General features: G+C 36.4%; 1 protein-coding gene across 2 annotated transcripts in view; it reads right to left on the bottom strand.

Moving 5' to 3' along the window:
* Positions 1–2,372: 2,372 nt before the first annotated feature.
* The window catches only part of LOC111871971, a gene marked incomplete at its 5' end in the record, with an annotated part of 34,769 nt that continues 21,504 nt past the window's right edge, over positions 2,373–15,637 (bottom strand). For both annotated transcript variants that reach the window (XM_033754466.1, XM_033754467.1), the window contains 5 exon segments: positions 2,373–3,367; positions 6,060–6,134; positions 8,016–8,093; positions 10,098–10,262; positions 13,914–14,212. In XM_033754466.1, coding sequence (XP_033610357.1) covers positions 3,127–3,367; positions 6,060–6,134; positions 8,016–8,093; positions 10,098–10,262; positions 13,914–14,212 — 858 coding nt within the window.

The raw sequence follows: 15,637 nt of genomic DNA, 5'->3' as shown, positions 1-15,637 counted from the left end.
AGAATTTACTGTACTTCTTTTGGGTTATTTTGGACTTCACCCATCGTCTGGTAAAAGACAAAAGACCACGACATTTCGGAGACTGGATCTGTATCTGTCTTCAGGTAGATTGGGAAGGATAAACCTACTCAGTTGGGCCTGTTAGAAAGAGCCAGTCTCAATCACTCAATCACCTGAAGACGGAGACAGATCCAGTCTCCGAAACATCGTGGTCTTTTGTCTTTTACATACCAGACGATGGGTGAAGTCCAAAATAAGCCAAAAGAAGTACAGTATATATACGTACCATTGTCAGAATCCTTTCAAGTCTATCCCAGAAATTACTGTAATCACAAAAATAATTGAAAATGCATTTTGATGGAAATTCAAGTGCTGGGTGGCCAGCTGACTTTTACTTATTATATCGAAAACTTGGCATGAGAAATTTGAGCGAGTCTAACTGTAGATTTGGTTTAATGTGTGTATGAATATTTTGAAGATAATAATTAGTGCTGAATCAGTTGTTAGTAATAGAACTGTTATGCATTTCAGTATGCTTCTAAAGTACGTGTACGTTCAGTAAGGGAAATAAGTTCCCCAGTCACTTCAAAGTGGCAGACCCCGGAAGCAGAGGCTAGAATGGTTGAGAGCTGTGGGCTTCCCTGGCTAAGGGTGGTTGTACTCTAAGGTATGATGTGAAATCCCCCTGCCTTAAGCAAGTGAGGCTCTGTGGGGGGGAATGACATTACATGTCTCCAGCTACAGTTGATGGAAGGAGCTACTGTAGTGGTTCTTGAAGATTTTTAGCAGCCCTCTTGTCCCACTGGGGCAGGATGAGACATATCTAAAGACTTCTCTGAAGAGGTCTTTGGATATTTCCAGTCAGCAATGGAGGGCTCAGCTGCTAGATCCACTACTGTCATAGGAGCATTTTGATGAACTAAACTGTTTTAGTATGAAATTGTTTGTTGAGGATCCATTTTTTTAGTAAATCTGTTTGCTGTACCACATGGTTAAAAAAAAGCAAAAGAGAAAGAATTTATGACAAATGATAAAATTAGTGTTAATGGTTTATGCTGACTGTCTTACAGTGTATACACTTTTTCACCTTATTCTTCACTTCCACACTACATGTTTCAGCACTAATGTGCCATCTTCAGGTGTCTTTATGCACATTAAACTATTGTACTGCATGCCATAATGTCTTCATTCTAAAATGACTAAAATCTGTATTCGTCATATAGGACGATGAATTATAAATAATAAAACTTTTCAGGATTCTTCCTACGTCGCACTCAAACACGCGAATTACGCCGATCCTCTTTTATGTGTGCATTCTTCCTATGTATATTTGTGTAACATGTTCTGTGTTGTGTTTTGCTCCTGTTACTGCATGCGTTTTACTGCTCGATCTGTGTGTGTAAGACTGTAAGATGGTCAGCATAAACCATAAACATGAATCAGTGTAACAGGACGCTAAAATGTAACATGATAAAATTAGTGTTAAACATAAGCTGCTATATTACTAGCATGCACATTGTACTGGCATTGCAGTTGGATTTTCAGTGTCCACATTAAGCAATACTGAATAAACATGAAATTAAAACTATTATGTCCATTGTGGACCTATGTCCTACTAGTGGAAAATCTGTAAATCTTCGCTGATGCATGAATATTCTGAATGTCTTGCCATTATTATGTTCAAATATGCATATTGTCAAGTGCTAGTGACTAGACATGGAACTTGGCTTGATGATTGGATTTGTCTGATTCTTATGACTTCTAACTACAGGTGAGCCAGCTGCCATTCTGTGAGAACATTAGCAGAGGAGCAACCATTGTTGAGAGCTGTTACCAGGCAAGGACTGGTGAAGACACAGAAGATGTTATGTGTCTTGCAGTACAGTGATTTGTATAGTGTGCAGATCAGTGAAACTGTTATAGTTACTTGTTACGAGTTACAAGAGTCAATTAAATCCTATTATCAATTCAAACCCCATGTCTAGTCACTAACACGTGACAATATGCATGTTTGAAGATAATAATGGCAAGCCATTTAAAAAATTCATAAATTTCTCAAATGTTCTGAAGGCATTGGCTTTGATCTGAAATAGTCATGTAATTATATATCAAAGATTACAATGATATATTTTGCTTGATTTATTAAGCAAGTTGCCCTGCATGCACTTGTTGTATAGCCTTGGATTGAACCATAATATACAAAGTAAGTTTTGGTATAACTCACGAGGAAGGAAAGATATGGCAGGACCCTATTAAGGATGACTGGAAACAAAATCATACAGCAAAACCTGTAAATATACAACATAAGGAAGAAGAATATGTAGGGAAAATAAGTGAAGAAAGAAACAAAACATTGTTAAATAATTCTCATATTTTGTTTTTCCTTTTATATAACAATGCATCAGCAATTCATAATTTACAATTTCAATAAATTAAACTCAATTCTGTAAATTTTGCATTGCACAGTTTTTAATCTATTGAACATTAAACAAGACATCCTTAAAATTTCTTTTTGTTCTGAAATGAAGTGACTGCCTTGAGTAGCTGGTATTGTCTGAAAGTATATTACTTTACTTTGAAGACCCAATACTTAATTTCATCAAGAAATGTTAATTTCGCACATATTATTAGTCCAGATTTTGAGACTGTATGTAAAGAGATGTATAGACAGACCAACTAAAATTAAATTCTTGCACTAAAGAATTGCAAGGGTTGCTTATGAGGAAGTCCACAAGTATCTGTGAAGCCAGATTACAATCCCTTCATGTGTACAGACAGAAAATGATAATTTAAACTTCTATTGTTGCTTTAAAAAATGAACACAAATATAATTTGAAAACTTCTGAATTTTAAACTGTTCACACACCTCTCATTAATTTTTACTATGCTTGAAGAACAAGTTCAGGTATTTGTGTACCATTGTACTGCGAACTTATGGCCGACTTCTGACTTCTGTGGTTATCAGTCCTGGCTAGCAGCTTTGTTATCAATCATCACAACATCATATCGGCATTAAATAAGCAAATGATCAGTTGTGGCTGGAAGACAGGTATTACAGTTCGAACTATGCTCATAGTGGTCTGATACTTCTGCATATTTTTCTGCTGTAATTTCACTACTTTACTTTCAAAGCCGTTCTATCTCAATACGCTCAACATTATCATTGAAAGTTACAATTGATTTTTTCCTTGTCACGCCATTATTATCATTTTCTTCTTTTTCATTTTCATCGCATGAACTCTGGAAATCATCAGTTGTTCCATGGTCAAAATCTCGAAGCACAGCACCGTTACTGATTTCTTCATATGGATTTGTGATTGTTATGCGTGGCAAGGAGGGTGATGGTGGAAACGATTCGGTCACTTCCCTAGAAATAACATAAATTAAAAATGTTATCCATATTGCTCTGATTATAAACATTTATTAGTATATGAGAATGACTGGATGATTCTATGGTGAGATGCTACAACAACTAATTATTCTAAAGGACCACAGCTCGTTTTAAATTCAATTGGTCTATATAGACTTTAGTATGTTATACTCGTACACTTCCTTTCAATTCATTGTGAATGAACATTAGATGTGACATCATTTTAGCAGCTGATAAAGAATCATATATTAAAGTATTAAGGTATCCCAAAAAGGTGTCAAGTTAAGAATGGGCAATTTCACAGATTCTGGATCCATAAGTCTTACATCTACAAAAACAAATACATGGTGTGCCTAGGATCCATTAGGACTTATATTTTTAAATTTTGCCCTGCAATGCCAACTGTTGGCGAGTTGTGGCGTTAGGATTCTTGAAGTTTCAGCTGTGGCTGTCTATAATTTCAAAGCACAAGCATCGCTGCATCATGTGTTCTGACCTTGAATGTAACAGTACTGTTCTGACGCTCGTCGGAAAATGGTGGTTGAACAGAGAGCCAACATCAAATTTTGTTTGAAATTAGGCAAACAGCCAGAGTAGCATACAAAATGATGAAAAGTGTGTACGGTAGTGATTATTTACGTCACTTGAACATTTTTCGATGGTATGCTGTATGCAGGGAGGACACTGAAGACGCTCCACGTGCATCAAAGCTGAGAACAAGTCGAACTGAAGAAAATGTGAAAAAAGTGACCGAAATCCTTGCATCAGACAGATGTGTTTCTGCATAACTCATCGAGGAGACTTTGGGAATACCAAAAAGTACTGTGCATCAAATTTTGACCAAGGATTTGGGCAAACAGAAGGTTTGTGTGCGGTTTGTACTGCACGCGCTGTCAGGTGATGAAAAATGTGCCAGAGTGGAACACTGCAAAGACATATTACAGTCGGCCCAAAGTGATACAAAATTTACAAAATCAATTGTTACTGGTGACAAGACATGGTGTTTTCAATATTAGCCTCTCACAAAGAGGCAGAGTGCAGTGTGGTTGAACCCAAAGAAAGTGCGCATGCAAAAGAGATGAGTAAAGACACCGCTAAACATTTTCTTCAATTTCAAAGGAATCATTCACAAGAAATTTCTGCCAGAAGGTTAAACAGTGAATTCTGATTATTATCTCAGAGTCCTCAATCATTTGTTCGGTGAGAATTCTTCGAATTCAACCTGAATATCGAGAGCAAGGTTCCTGGTCACTCCTCCACGACAATGCCCCACCCCACAAATTGAAGATCATGCGCGATTTTTTGGTCAGAAAAGGGATCACAGTCCTTGATCATCCTCATATTCGAAAGATTTGGCTCCAGCAGATTTCTGGTTGTTCCCAAAAGTTAAGTTGGTGATGATAGGAGAACATCACGACACCATCCAGGACATCCAAAGGGAATGTACTGCAGTTTAAATGTGATTCCACAAAAGGAGTACAGTGACTGTTTTCAAAAACTTTTCAATCGATTCCAGCTATGTATTGATTCAGAAGGAGACTATTTTGAATAAAAAGAGTGAAATTTTGAAAATAATTCACATCGTGTATTTTTAATGAACACAGTCCTAACAGAACCTGGACACATTGTGCACCTTCCTAAAATGTTCCTCACTAAAGTATCTTTGATTTTATATGCATAGATAATAAGAACATTCTACATCTACTGGCTGCTTGTGGAATAACCTCATCTAGCTAGTTGGCTTCATGTGCATGGCATGTCTTCAGTCTGCTATGCTTTTAAACTTCTGAATCATTTGTTGGAACTTGATGAAACATTATTTGGAAAACCCTTGTAACTGAGACAATGTATATGTACATTATATTTAAATTCCAATCTGAATTATGCATTCTATATATTTATTCTTAGTTCATTGGATTTGAGGCTATTAAAGAAGCGACTATGAAGAGTTTTATCTTCTGGGATACAAAGCTGTGTAGTCCAGTGAAATTTGACAGATGTTTTGAAGCAGCAGCCTCCAGAGCAGAGGTTACTGCCTGCTTGGTTTGCTTTTTAACCCTGAAGATGGCAAGGATATGTTCTTCTGAAGCACTGGCTGATTTTCAATGAACTACATGGTGTCATATCCCAAGAGCTAGAACTCTTTATATAAAGGTAGAGCTGTCTCTGTGCTTAACTAATTAAGCACTACACCATGAAGGTGTATGAAGGAGTGGATGTATAGATCCATATTTTCTTGACCTCGGCACTAGTTGGAGGTGAGTGGTCAGCTTGACGCCACAGCCTCTTTACCCCTGGGGAAAGAGACCCCGGTACCTACTGGACAGGAGGGTGGGTGGAGCCCCCGAGCTGGCCTGGATGACATGAAGAAGTGAAAATTCTTGACCCCACCGGGACTTGAACTCCGACCTCTCGGTCATCCAGCCTGTGGCCAGTCACTATACCGACTGCGCTATCCTAGCTCTCAGAAATCTTTATATTCTTGGATTATTTACAGATGCTGTTAACAGCTTAGTGTATACGTATAGTGTCAAGAGGTATGACAATAAAGGATGAATAGGAAAGATGTTGGAAGGTTGCAGTGATGGAATGACTAAGGAAAATTTTAATAGCTAATCCCCAAGCTGATGTTTGAATCTGGGACCTTCAATAATGATGTGTATATATATATATAAATTTTGTCACTTACGTGGTGCTAGCAAACTGAACATTTGGAAGAGGATTACTCTTATCTTCTGAAGTAGATGTAGTTCCAATTTCCTCCCTGAAAATAATACCATAAGTGTAGCATAATCTAGCAAAACTAATCCAAAGTCATTCATTTTATCTGAAACCAGAGGTCACCAAACTATAGCTTACGGACTTGGTATGTGCCATAGGAATCTTTTTCATCATACCCAGGTGTTGTCTTTTGTAAAAATTCATAATAATGTATGACATTTTTATTTTAATACTCATGTACTTTTATGCACTTCAACCTTTTGAAAGTGCAAGAGCCTGTGACAGTATAACTTTCCCGATATTTTTCATAAATCCATATATTTTACACTGTGAATTGACTGTTCCACACGAAAGAGTTTCTGTAACTCCATTCAGAATCATGTCATACGTCTTACTCCCTAAGATCTAAAAGTCTGTGACAATGGTACATTAATAGATTTGTTGATTTTTGGAATATTATTCATCATCCTGTTTTTTATTTAAAGCAATGTATCCGAGATTGTATTCCATCTCTGTCCTCAGTTAAAAAACCTACGTAAGTAATTTTCTAGACAATAGGTATTCATCAACAGAGTAGAATGAATGTGTATTTAAGTATCGTTTCAGTGCTATTTTAAATCATGCCTTTTCATTCATAAGACCTTTGAGATCAGATGGCAGTTTATTAAAAATGTTGATCCCAGCATAATATGCTCTTTTCTGAAAGCATGAGAGGTTAGCAATTGGTTTATGAATACAGTGTTTGTGTCTTGTGTTAACACTGTACATCCTCATTCATCTGAAAATGTTCTTCATTATTTGTAATGAAGTTTACAAGACAAAGTTAAAATCTGTAGTCTCTTAAATAGATCTCTACAGGAATTACAGGATTTGATGCCCATCATGATTCTAACAATTTTCTTTTTCAATGCGAATACCTTTATACTGTCAGATGAATTACCCCATGCTTCATTAAAGAGTGAAAATAAGCAAGATTATACTAACTTCATCGTAACATGTATTGCAATGTACATAGTCACACAAATATTTAATTAAATGATTTTCAGTTGTATAAACATAGTGGTTTGGAAATATAAATTAAAATTTACTGAATACTGATAGCTTAATTTTTCACAATATATACAAGAGGGGTCCATTAAAGGATTGTAATACGCATTATATCTGTGAAATGTGTATTTAGACAACACCGCGCTTATGGCTTCCAAAGAATTTGAGTGGCCATTACCTTAATATTAAAGAAGAGAAGGATTTGTGAGATATGCCACTAAAAGGGCTTAATATGACATAGTTTTCACGCTAAGTTTCATGATGATCAGTTCAGGCATTGCATGTCAGCACACACGTGTCTATCATTCTCCCCCCTAACAACTTTTGAACACCTGAACCAATCTTTACAAAACTTATTATATCTATCATGCTCCCTGAGGCCATCTGAATGGTGGTGTCCTTCATAAATCCTTTCCAATAATACAAGCACTGCAGCCTCTCAAACTGCTGAGGCAATAAGTCCAATAGTACTTGAATTCATGAACTGATGGTCATAAAATATTGTGTGCGTAACATGCCATTTGAGATCATCTCAACAGCTTACTTCATAAACCCTCCCATCAGTAATACCAACACTGTGTCCACACACACACACACACACACACACACACACACACATGCATGTGCACACACAGAGCAAGCTCATTGATCTCATAAGTCTATCTTCATTCGTTGTTTTTTTAAATAAGGAAAGTAGGCTAAAAATAGGGACACAAATTGTATCAGACAGAGATAATCTCCAAAATATTCGACTTCTGCTTTCAATTGACACAGACAAATTGTCTAAGACAATTTTATCACTTTTAGTTAGTTTGAAATCTTCAAGTTTTACACAATTAGAACCTTCAACTTTATATACATCTATTTATATGCTTACAATGGTGGTGTTGAATACCCATCACTTTTGGTGAGCACGTCAACATAAGCATCTGAACTTCTTTTATTCCTTTTTGATCTGAAATAAAGAGAAGTGGGAAAATAGTTGTTACTGAGAAACTTACTATTAGCAGTTATGTAAAAAAAAGTTGTAACTGTTATTCGGAGGGTAATGTCTCTTATTGTTGTCTCTCTGCAGTACACTTCTGCATTACAGAAAGAGTTAAAAGTAGGAAAACATCTCTTACTGACTAACACACTTTTGCCATTTATGTAAATAAGCTATGACTGTCATCTGGGGGTAATGCCTCTTACTCTTGGCTTTCTGCTGCCATACCTTGTGAGAAAGAGCTAAGGCAGTGAAGCGCTGAAATCTTTGGTTGACTTACAGGATAAACTGCAGTGCAAGAAGAAATAGCATCAATACTTTTGTCTGATCAAAGTAAAAGTCATTAATTAAATACTTTGATGCTGAAGACTGTGTCTGAATAAAGTGTATAGTGGTGTTACTGTGACTGTCAGTACTGTCTGAAGCTGAACCTGAATGAAAAGTGTTAGACAGGAGAAGTGGTCCACTAATCAGATGTCTCAGATGGTAATTAGGGGCATTGCAGTTTTAGGATTGATGATATGAGCCTGTGTTCTACAAATTGGAGTTACATGGAAGAGAAACATTCGGTAAATATTGAAATTATTTGTCTAAATCTTGAAGCTGGCATTTCATAAAAGCAGATTACATTCTCTTGTTTAGAGGAAAAAATGGTCAACAGAGACAGTAATTATGAAGGGTTCTATTTTGTGGGATACAATTCTGTACAGTCTATTCAAAGACAACCAGCATTTCGAAGGAACACATTAGGCTACGTCTTCAGGATCAAGAGTCTGCTCGCTACCTGCTTCATGCTGGTTTCTTGCACAATTTATTCTCTGACCCTGAAGAACGAGGTGCCAATTCACTTTCAATGGACTACAAATGTTATATCCCAGAAGAAAGAAGTCTTCATAACCACCTTCTTCTTACAAGAACCTCAAATCCTACATAGTACCTATGTACAGAGATGGCAGTACTGTCAGTAATGGTGTGACTAATGTCTGTGTATTGTCTATACACGTGTACTGAAAAAAAAGAAGAATAAACCTTTGGTGATGAAGCACATATATATTTTTGTGTAAATTAAAATTGAATAAACAGAGTATGCACATGCATTAAGTTTTTCAAGCTTTGTTTCAATGAATAGCCAAGTATTTACATTTTAGGATATTCTTCAAGTTCTGTTACTTTTGGTTATTCAATGAAATTATTTGACATTGTGTATTCTTTGAATTTTCCAGTTACGAAACATTAAAATAAATGTACATTGTGGTCTTCTGGGTTAAGATGCTTGATAGTCCATAAGTGGTTGCCAACATTTTGGAGGGACATGCTGCTTTCATCTTCTACGAGGTAGACGAAGCAGATTTGTAGAAGAAAAACAGACAACTTCCCATGAGATTCCCTGAAATGGTGGAAGCAGGGTCCTCTGAAATGTTGCTAACCACAATCAAGAGTACATGGTATCATAATAAAAATTTCCATATCTAAACTTTCAACATCATGAAAATCTCATATAAATAAAAATAAACTGGCTGTTCATATATTAGTAGCACATAAGAAACACTAGAATTTAGTACTGCAAAGTCTTAAACATATTTGGCTGAATTTCAATAGTTTATAATATCTTTAAAAAGGTAATGAGTTTCCTCTTGTCAGAGGCCAGGAATATGACCAGAAACTTTATGCATAGGGGGGAACAAAGTTGCTTGCATCCTTGTCATTCTTTAAGTCATACAGGTCCTCTGGGTAGTGCAAAATGAGCAACAGATCTGGCAAAGCTTCACAAAAGAAAAGTGCAAACTTCTTCAAGATGCAACAAAGCAAGAACTTGAGTGCTCTCTATTGGGAAGCAAGAAGCAAAATGGGTTAAATGATCCCAAATGCAGCCATTGGAAACCAAGCAACGAACTTTATGCGCAGGGTTAAGTTACAGAAACTTCTCTCAGTTGGTTTGCATTAGTAAGTTAGATTTGTGGCAGAAGTACAGACCTGACATAGACCAAGTAGAAAACACTGAAACCACCGATCACCAGTACCAGGATTACTGACAGAACAATTACAGCAACCAGCAGGCTAGCATCACTACTTCCATCGCTGCTGTTACTAGCATTAGTCCAGGATTCTGCTCTAAATTCAGCTTCTCCTTCCAGGTGTCTGTTGAGCAAACATTTTATAATGAGTGTCATTATGTCTGTCTTGCATGTTATTAGTGAAATATGCATGGTTTATAATCTAAATTAAGGCTCAGAAAACCCAGGACATCAGATCACCATGACACCCAATATATTTTACAATATTTATTTTTGATTCATATCTGTTTTTACCTTTTTAGAAATCCCAACTCAACAACAATTATGCCCCAGAAATCCCTATGTAGCAGTCATTTGTGACTGTATGTATTACGGTGAATGCTTGGTAGACATTCTATTAGCAATGCCATTAAATGGTGTGAAATTTGATTTTGTGCTGATTAGAGGGTGCAGACCAGTTACATCTGTGTTACAGAATAAATGTTCAGAGAGTGGCATCAATGAGCAGTGTGTACAGTGCTGTCATTCATATACGTCTTTAATGCCTATAAGGATATTTAAAATACTAGTACTGAGTTGCATTTTTTATCTAAAATATTTTGTCCCTATCAGGTGGTTCTGAAGCTGGATTGGCTCAGTCAGTATAGCGACGAGGCTAGCGGCCTCCGTAGTCTAGGGGTAACGTTCCCACCTCATGACTCAAGGTATGCAGGTTCAAAACCGGCGGAGGTCGTGGAATTTTTAAGGGCGGAAAAATTCAGGGAACAAGTCCTCCGGGAGGGACTTTAAGCCGTGGGTCCCATGTCGTAGATTTACGGCATGTAAAAGAACCTCATGTCTCTAGGAGGCCTCTGAGCTAAATTAGGCCAAAAAGTTTCCCGCCCAAATAGTTTCCAATGACTCCGATAGATGGGGAAGTATTAGGTACCACTGCCAGAGGAGGGATGACCTCGCTGACAGAAAGGGACTAATTATTAGATACCACTGCCAAATAGAGGGTAGAAACCTTGCTGGCAGAAAGGGGCTGATAGCGAGCACCAGTATCGGTAGGGGATGGAGACAATAGAAATTAAAAGGGGGGCGTACAATAGACTATCAGTTGCGGTGCATGGGGAAACCCACCCCCTCAATACTGAATCACTGAATAGCGAGGAGGCTATGGGCTGAACAACCAAAGCATATGGGTTAAATTTTCAGTAGGAGAAAGATGTGTTTCTCTTCTCCATAACTTCTAGGCTGGCTCTGGGGCCCACCCAAGCCTCCTACACAGTGGGTAATAGAGGTTGTTTCCCTGGGGGTAGAGCAGCAGGGACATTAAACTAACCACTCACTTCCATCTACACATAGTTCTGAGCTTACGACTAGTGCTATACATCCATTATCCACTTGTTTTCATGGCATGAAACTTCATTAATCAAGCCCAAGGGTAACTTTTATCTTTTTACCTTGTGGTTTTAATATTTATTAGCAGATTTAAAAGGAGAAGGGTGGAATGACTGGGGCATGTGATTAGAATGGATAAAACAAGAGTGACTGGAAGAATTTCTGAATGTAAGCCAGAAGGTAGAAAAATTGGAAGGCCCACACTGAGATGGCTGGAAGGTATAGAGAATGATTAACACAAGCAAAAAAAGTGAAAAGATGGAAGCAGAAGGCACATAACAGGGACGTATGGACATCTGCTATAAGAAAGGCCAAGGTCCTTAGAGTCACATTTGAGTTTCTCACTGCAATGACTATGAACACTCCTTTGAAATGTCATCAAACTTTGTCACATGAAAATGTGTATTTCATAATGTAGTACACAAAAGTAGGAATAATTAAATGGAAATGCTCTTATTTCACATTTCAGAAGAATTAAAAATAAACATACACGTATTAACATTTTAAAAATTAAAAATAGAACAATGCAAGGGGAAGATCACTATAACAGGCTGTTCTTTGATGCTTTTGGAAGGTAAGCTTTGGTGGTCAGAATTTCTGGTTGGCTGATTATGCTGCAGGTGCTTCTCTGTCATTTCCTTTTTAAACGTTTATTTTTGATACCCATTTTTAACAATCTGTTACTGATTGAGATAGGACAGGTTGTAGAAAGTATGTTGAGTCTACAAAGTATTTTCCCTGTAGTAGTGTGGTACATGACTAGGAGGAATGTATCTCAAACAGCAGCAGATGGTTAGAAAGGGCTACCTCAAGTATACCTCTTCAAAGAAAATAATTCAGAAGCATGTGGAATGTAATCAACAAACAAAAAGATCTGATCACCAAAGTCTAATTTAAAAGCATCCAAGAATAATGTTTCAATTGCACTGTTTTACTTTTAATTTCTAAAATTTTAATAGGTATACAGATTTAAATCAGATCTGACCCAAATAAAATTAATAAATTTATACTATCATTGCAGTTTATATGTAGTCCATCATCTGTGTGCTCCTCAAGAATCACCTAATGATGGTCTGTCTGGGCTGAAATATGTTGTCAGTCAAAAAATAAAAACGTTTGTTCATTTGATGATAAACCCTATATTTTTACTCGTAGGCACCACAAACAGGATGCAACACTACAAGATAGATCAAAATGGTTGAAAATCAGAATTTTTGAGAAAACATTTCATGAAAGCCTATCACATTGTATTTTAAGAAAATCTGTCAACACTTCAGACGCTGACAACGGGTCACAGACAGTTTGAAAGACATGACCTCCATGTAAGATATTCTTTTTAATCTGTAAAGAATGCCTACAAGTGGATAAAAACATGCATGACAACTTCAAAACATATTTTAATATCACTTGTTATATAGCAGAGAGAAAAAAATATTTTCAGACTTTTAAGGGTTGTTAGATTTGATTGGAAAATTGAGCGTTTATCTAAGAGAACTAAAAAAGAATATAAGGACTTTGAACCACATACCAAAAAAGTATGGACTGATCTCACTTGCAAACTATAGGATGGGAAATACGTGACTTAAAGATTATATGGATCTACTGATAAGGATGTTGTAGAGTTGATTTTGTATGCTGGGTATGTAAAAAACAATGGCATGAGATATGTGCTTTGTCAGTCTGACAGCATAGTGCAACTGCAGACGACTTTTTGGATACAACTGAAAAGGAACTGGAAAAACATTAGTGAAAGTGAAAGTGAGTGAGTGATTTTTCTCAAATTAGCATTGGTTGATTGATTGATTCATTCATTCATTTATTTATAGTTCCAAAAAATCCATAGAGGCATCTGCCTCAGATATAGAACAAGTCAATAAAACAATGGATTCCTAGTTTTGGGACAATTGCTGTCACAGTGTCTGTGCTTGCCTATCGTCACTATTTGTTGTGAATTTTGTTAAAAATTCCAAGTATCCTACTGATGTGTAATATAAATGGACCACCAGTGATGGAATTTGATTCTGCGAGGCAGCACTTTGGTTGCAGAAGAACGAGACATTTGTACAGCAGTAAGAAGTCAAAATAAAAATAAGTTGATATAAGTGTATAACTGATTTGTTGTTTCACATCACAATATTAATTAGTAACAAAATGTGCGTGAACTTCTTGTAATTCCTTATAGCTACATTTAAAAAGATAATTCTTTCCACCCACTGGTGCATGCTGAATTCCTTTTTGTAACTATTTAAATATTTAAACCTGATGAAAAAATGTTTGGCTCTTCTTATAAATATAAATAACACCCATGATAGGAACAGTAAGATTTAGTAAGGAGTGTCACTGTGTACTCTGTGGCTTATGAATGGACGTAGAAATAATTTATGCTACTCACGCTTTAATATCTGAATAATCGAGAGGTTCTTCTCGGCTGTTCAAACCATAGATAACCAACCGGAGAAGGGAATTGCTTGGATTCCTTGTGGATTTACCTAGTTGTCTGTGAATGTTGCCAACATCATCATCACCATCCTCATCATAATCAATATCATCTCTAGCAATAACTGCAGCAGACAGTAACTTAATATTGTATTTAGTGATGGAAGAAATTTTCTGTAGGACTGTATCTGTATCTTCCAATACAGAGCCTCTTTTCTTGACCACTAGTAAATTGTCATGGCTTAGGATTTTCACCTGAAAAATGATGATATTAATACTACTAACACTGCAAAATTAACAAATGGTAACATCTACATATGAAGTACTAGGAAAATTTAAAGGCTTATGCAATGAAACACTGAGAAGAAAAATTAAGTTCAGAGTGTCTTTAAAATATTTTGTTGAAATCAATTATGCAATATCTTGAACAGATATAGAAAAAACAGATCATAATCGCTCTTCATTTAAAATGTAACTTCATTCTTGAGTTTGAGTAATCTCACCTCCCATTTCCTGACTCCTGAAACTTTAAACATTAATAAACTTCTAGGACAATAAACACTTCTTAAATCTGGTTTCTTATTACATGTCCTTGCATTATGCATGAAACAGGCTGGTGGCCATATTTGAAGGTCTCTGTGGCCATGTGTGAACATGGTGGGCACACTAAGAATTCTGTGGCTCCACAGAAGAATTTGAAACCATGAAAAAGACAGTTTATTAATTCTGTAAAAACTAATTCTAGATTCCATCATACAGAAAATCTTAATTTGAGAAGACTGTACCAAAGCATGCCTTCACCTGACATGTGAAGTATACACTATGTTTATAAGCAGTAGTTGCAAACAAGAACCTTGTATCCCACATGAATATTACCATGTGAAACATGGATACACTGTAGGGCAGATTTCCACATTCAGAGAAACATTATAGTGGAGAGTGAAAAGGAATCTGTGCTCCCAGTCATCTACAAGTAATGGTACAGAAATGCATAGAAAATATCATTAAATATACAGATTAAATGTTAGAAGGTCCTTACCCTAAAACCTAGAAATACACAGCAGCTAATGTTGGCAACAAATGAGGGCTGCCATAAACTTGTGAGCTGATGAAACAGCAAAGCACAACACCATCAGGTAAGAGAAGAAAGCGCAAGAATAGAAGTGCCAAATGAAAGAAAACATTTCCAGCAGACAAAAAGGGAAGGCAGAAAAACAGAACAAACATTTTTCCAGATGAAAGAAACACAACTGAATCATTGCCTTGACGTAAGATTGATTCATTATACATACTACTACAACCTAGAATGAAAATATCCATCTCCATTGCTCACAGAAAGAAACTTCTATGTTTTATAAGTGGATAGAGTGGCATGAGAAGCACAAGAGCGAGCATCATTTAATTGCTTCTGTGACATTTTTAGCAAAGAATATAATATCATTTTGAACACCCTAAGCTTGACGCTTGTTACAGATGTGATTTCACAAGTGCAGTTAGAAGAATTTTGACAAAGGGAAGGATCCATGATGAATGTGTTTTGATTTAAAACAACACATCAACATAAATATTTCATCTCATTGACTTAAATTTAGAGATACAAATTGTACTGGAGATGGATACATGATGATGCAGCCAGAGATCGTTGGTGGACAAAGGCTGAAGATATATTGTCTGCACTAA

This window comes from Cryptotermes secundus, unplaced genomic scaffold, assembly GCF_002891405.2.
Source record: "Cryptotermes secundus unplaced genomic scaffold, Csec_1.0 scaffold2166, whole genome shotgun sequence".
Classification (NCBI taxonomy): Eukaryota; Metazoa; Arthropoda; class Insecta; order Blattodea; family Kalotermitidae; genus Cryptotermes; species Cryptotermes secundus.
Note: the sequence above shows the minus strand (reverse complement) of the source record. Positions and strands in the feature narration are given on the sequence as shown.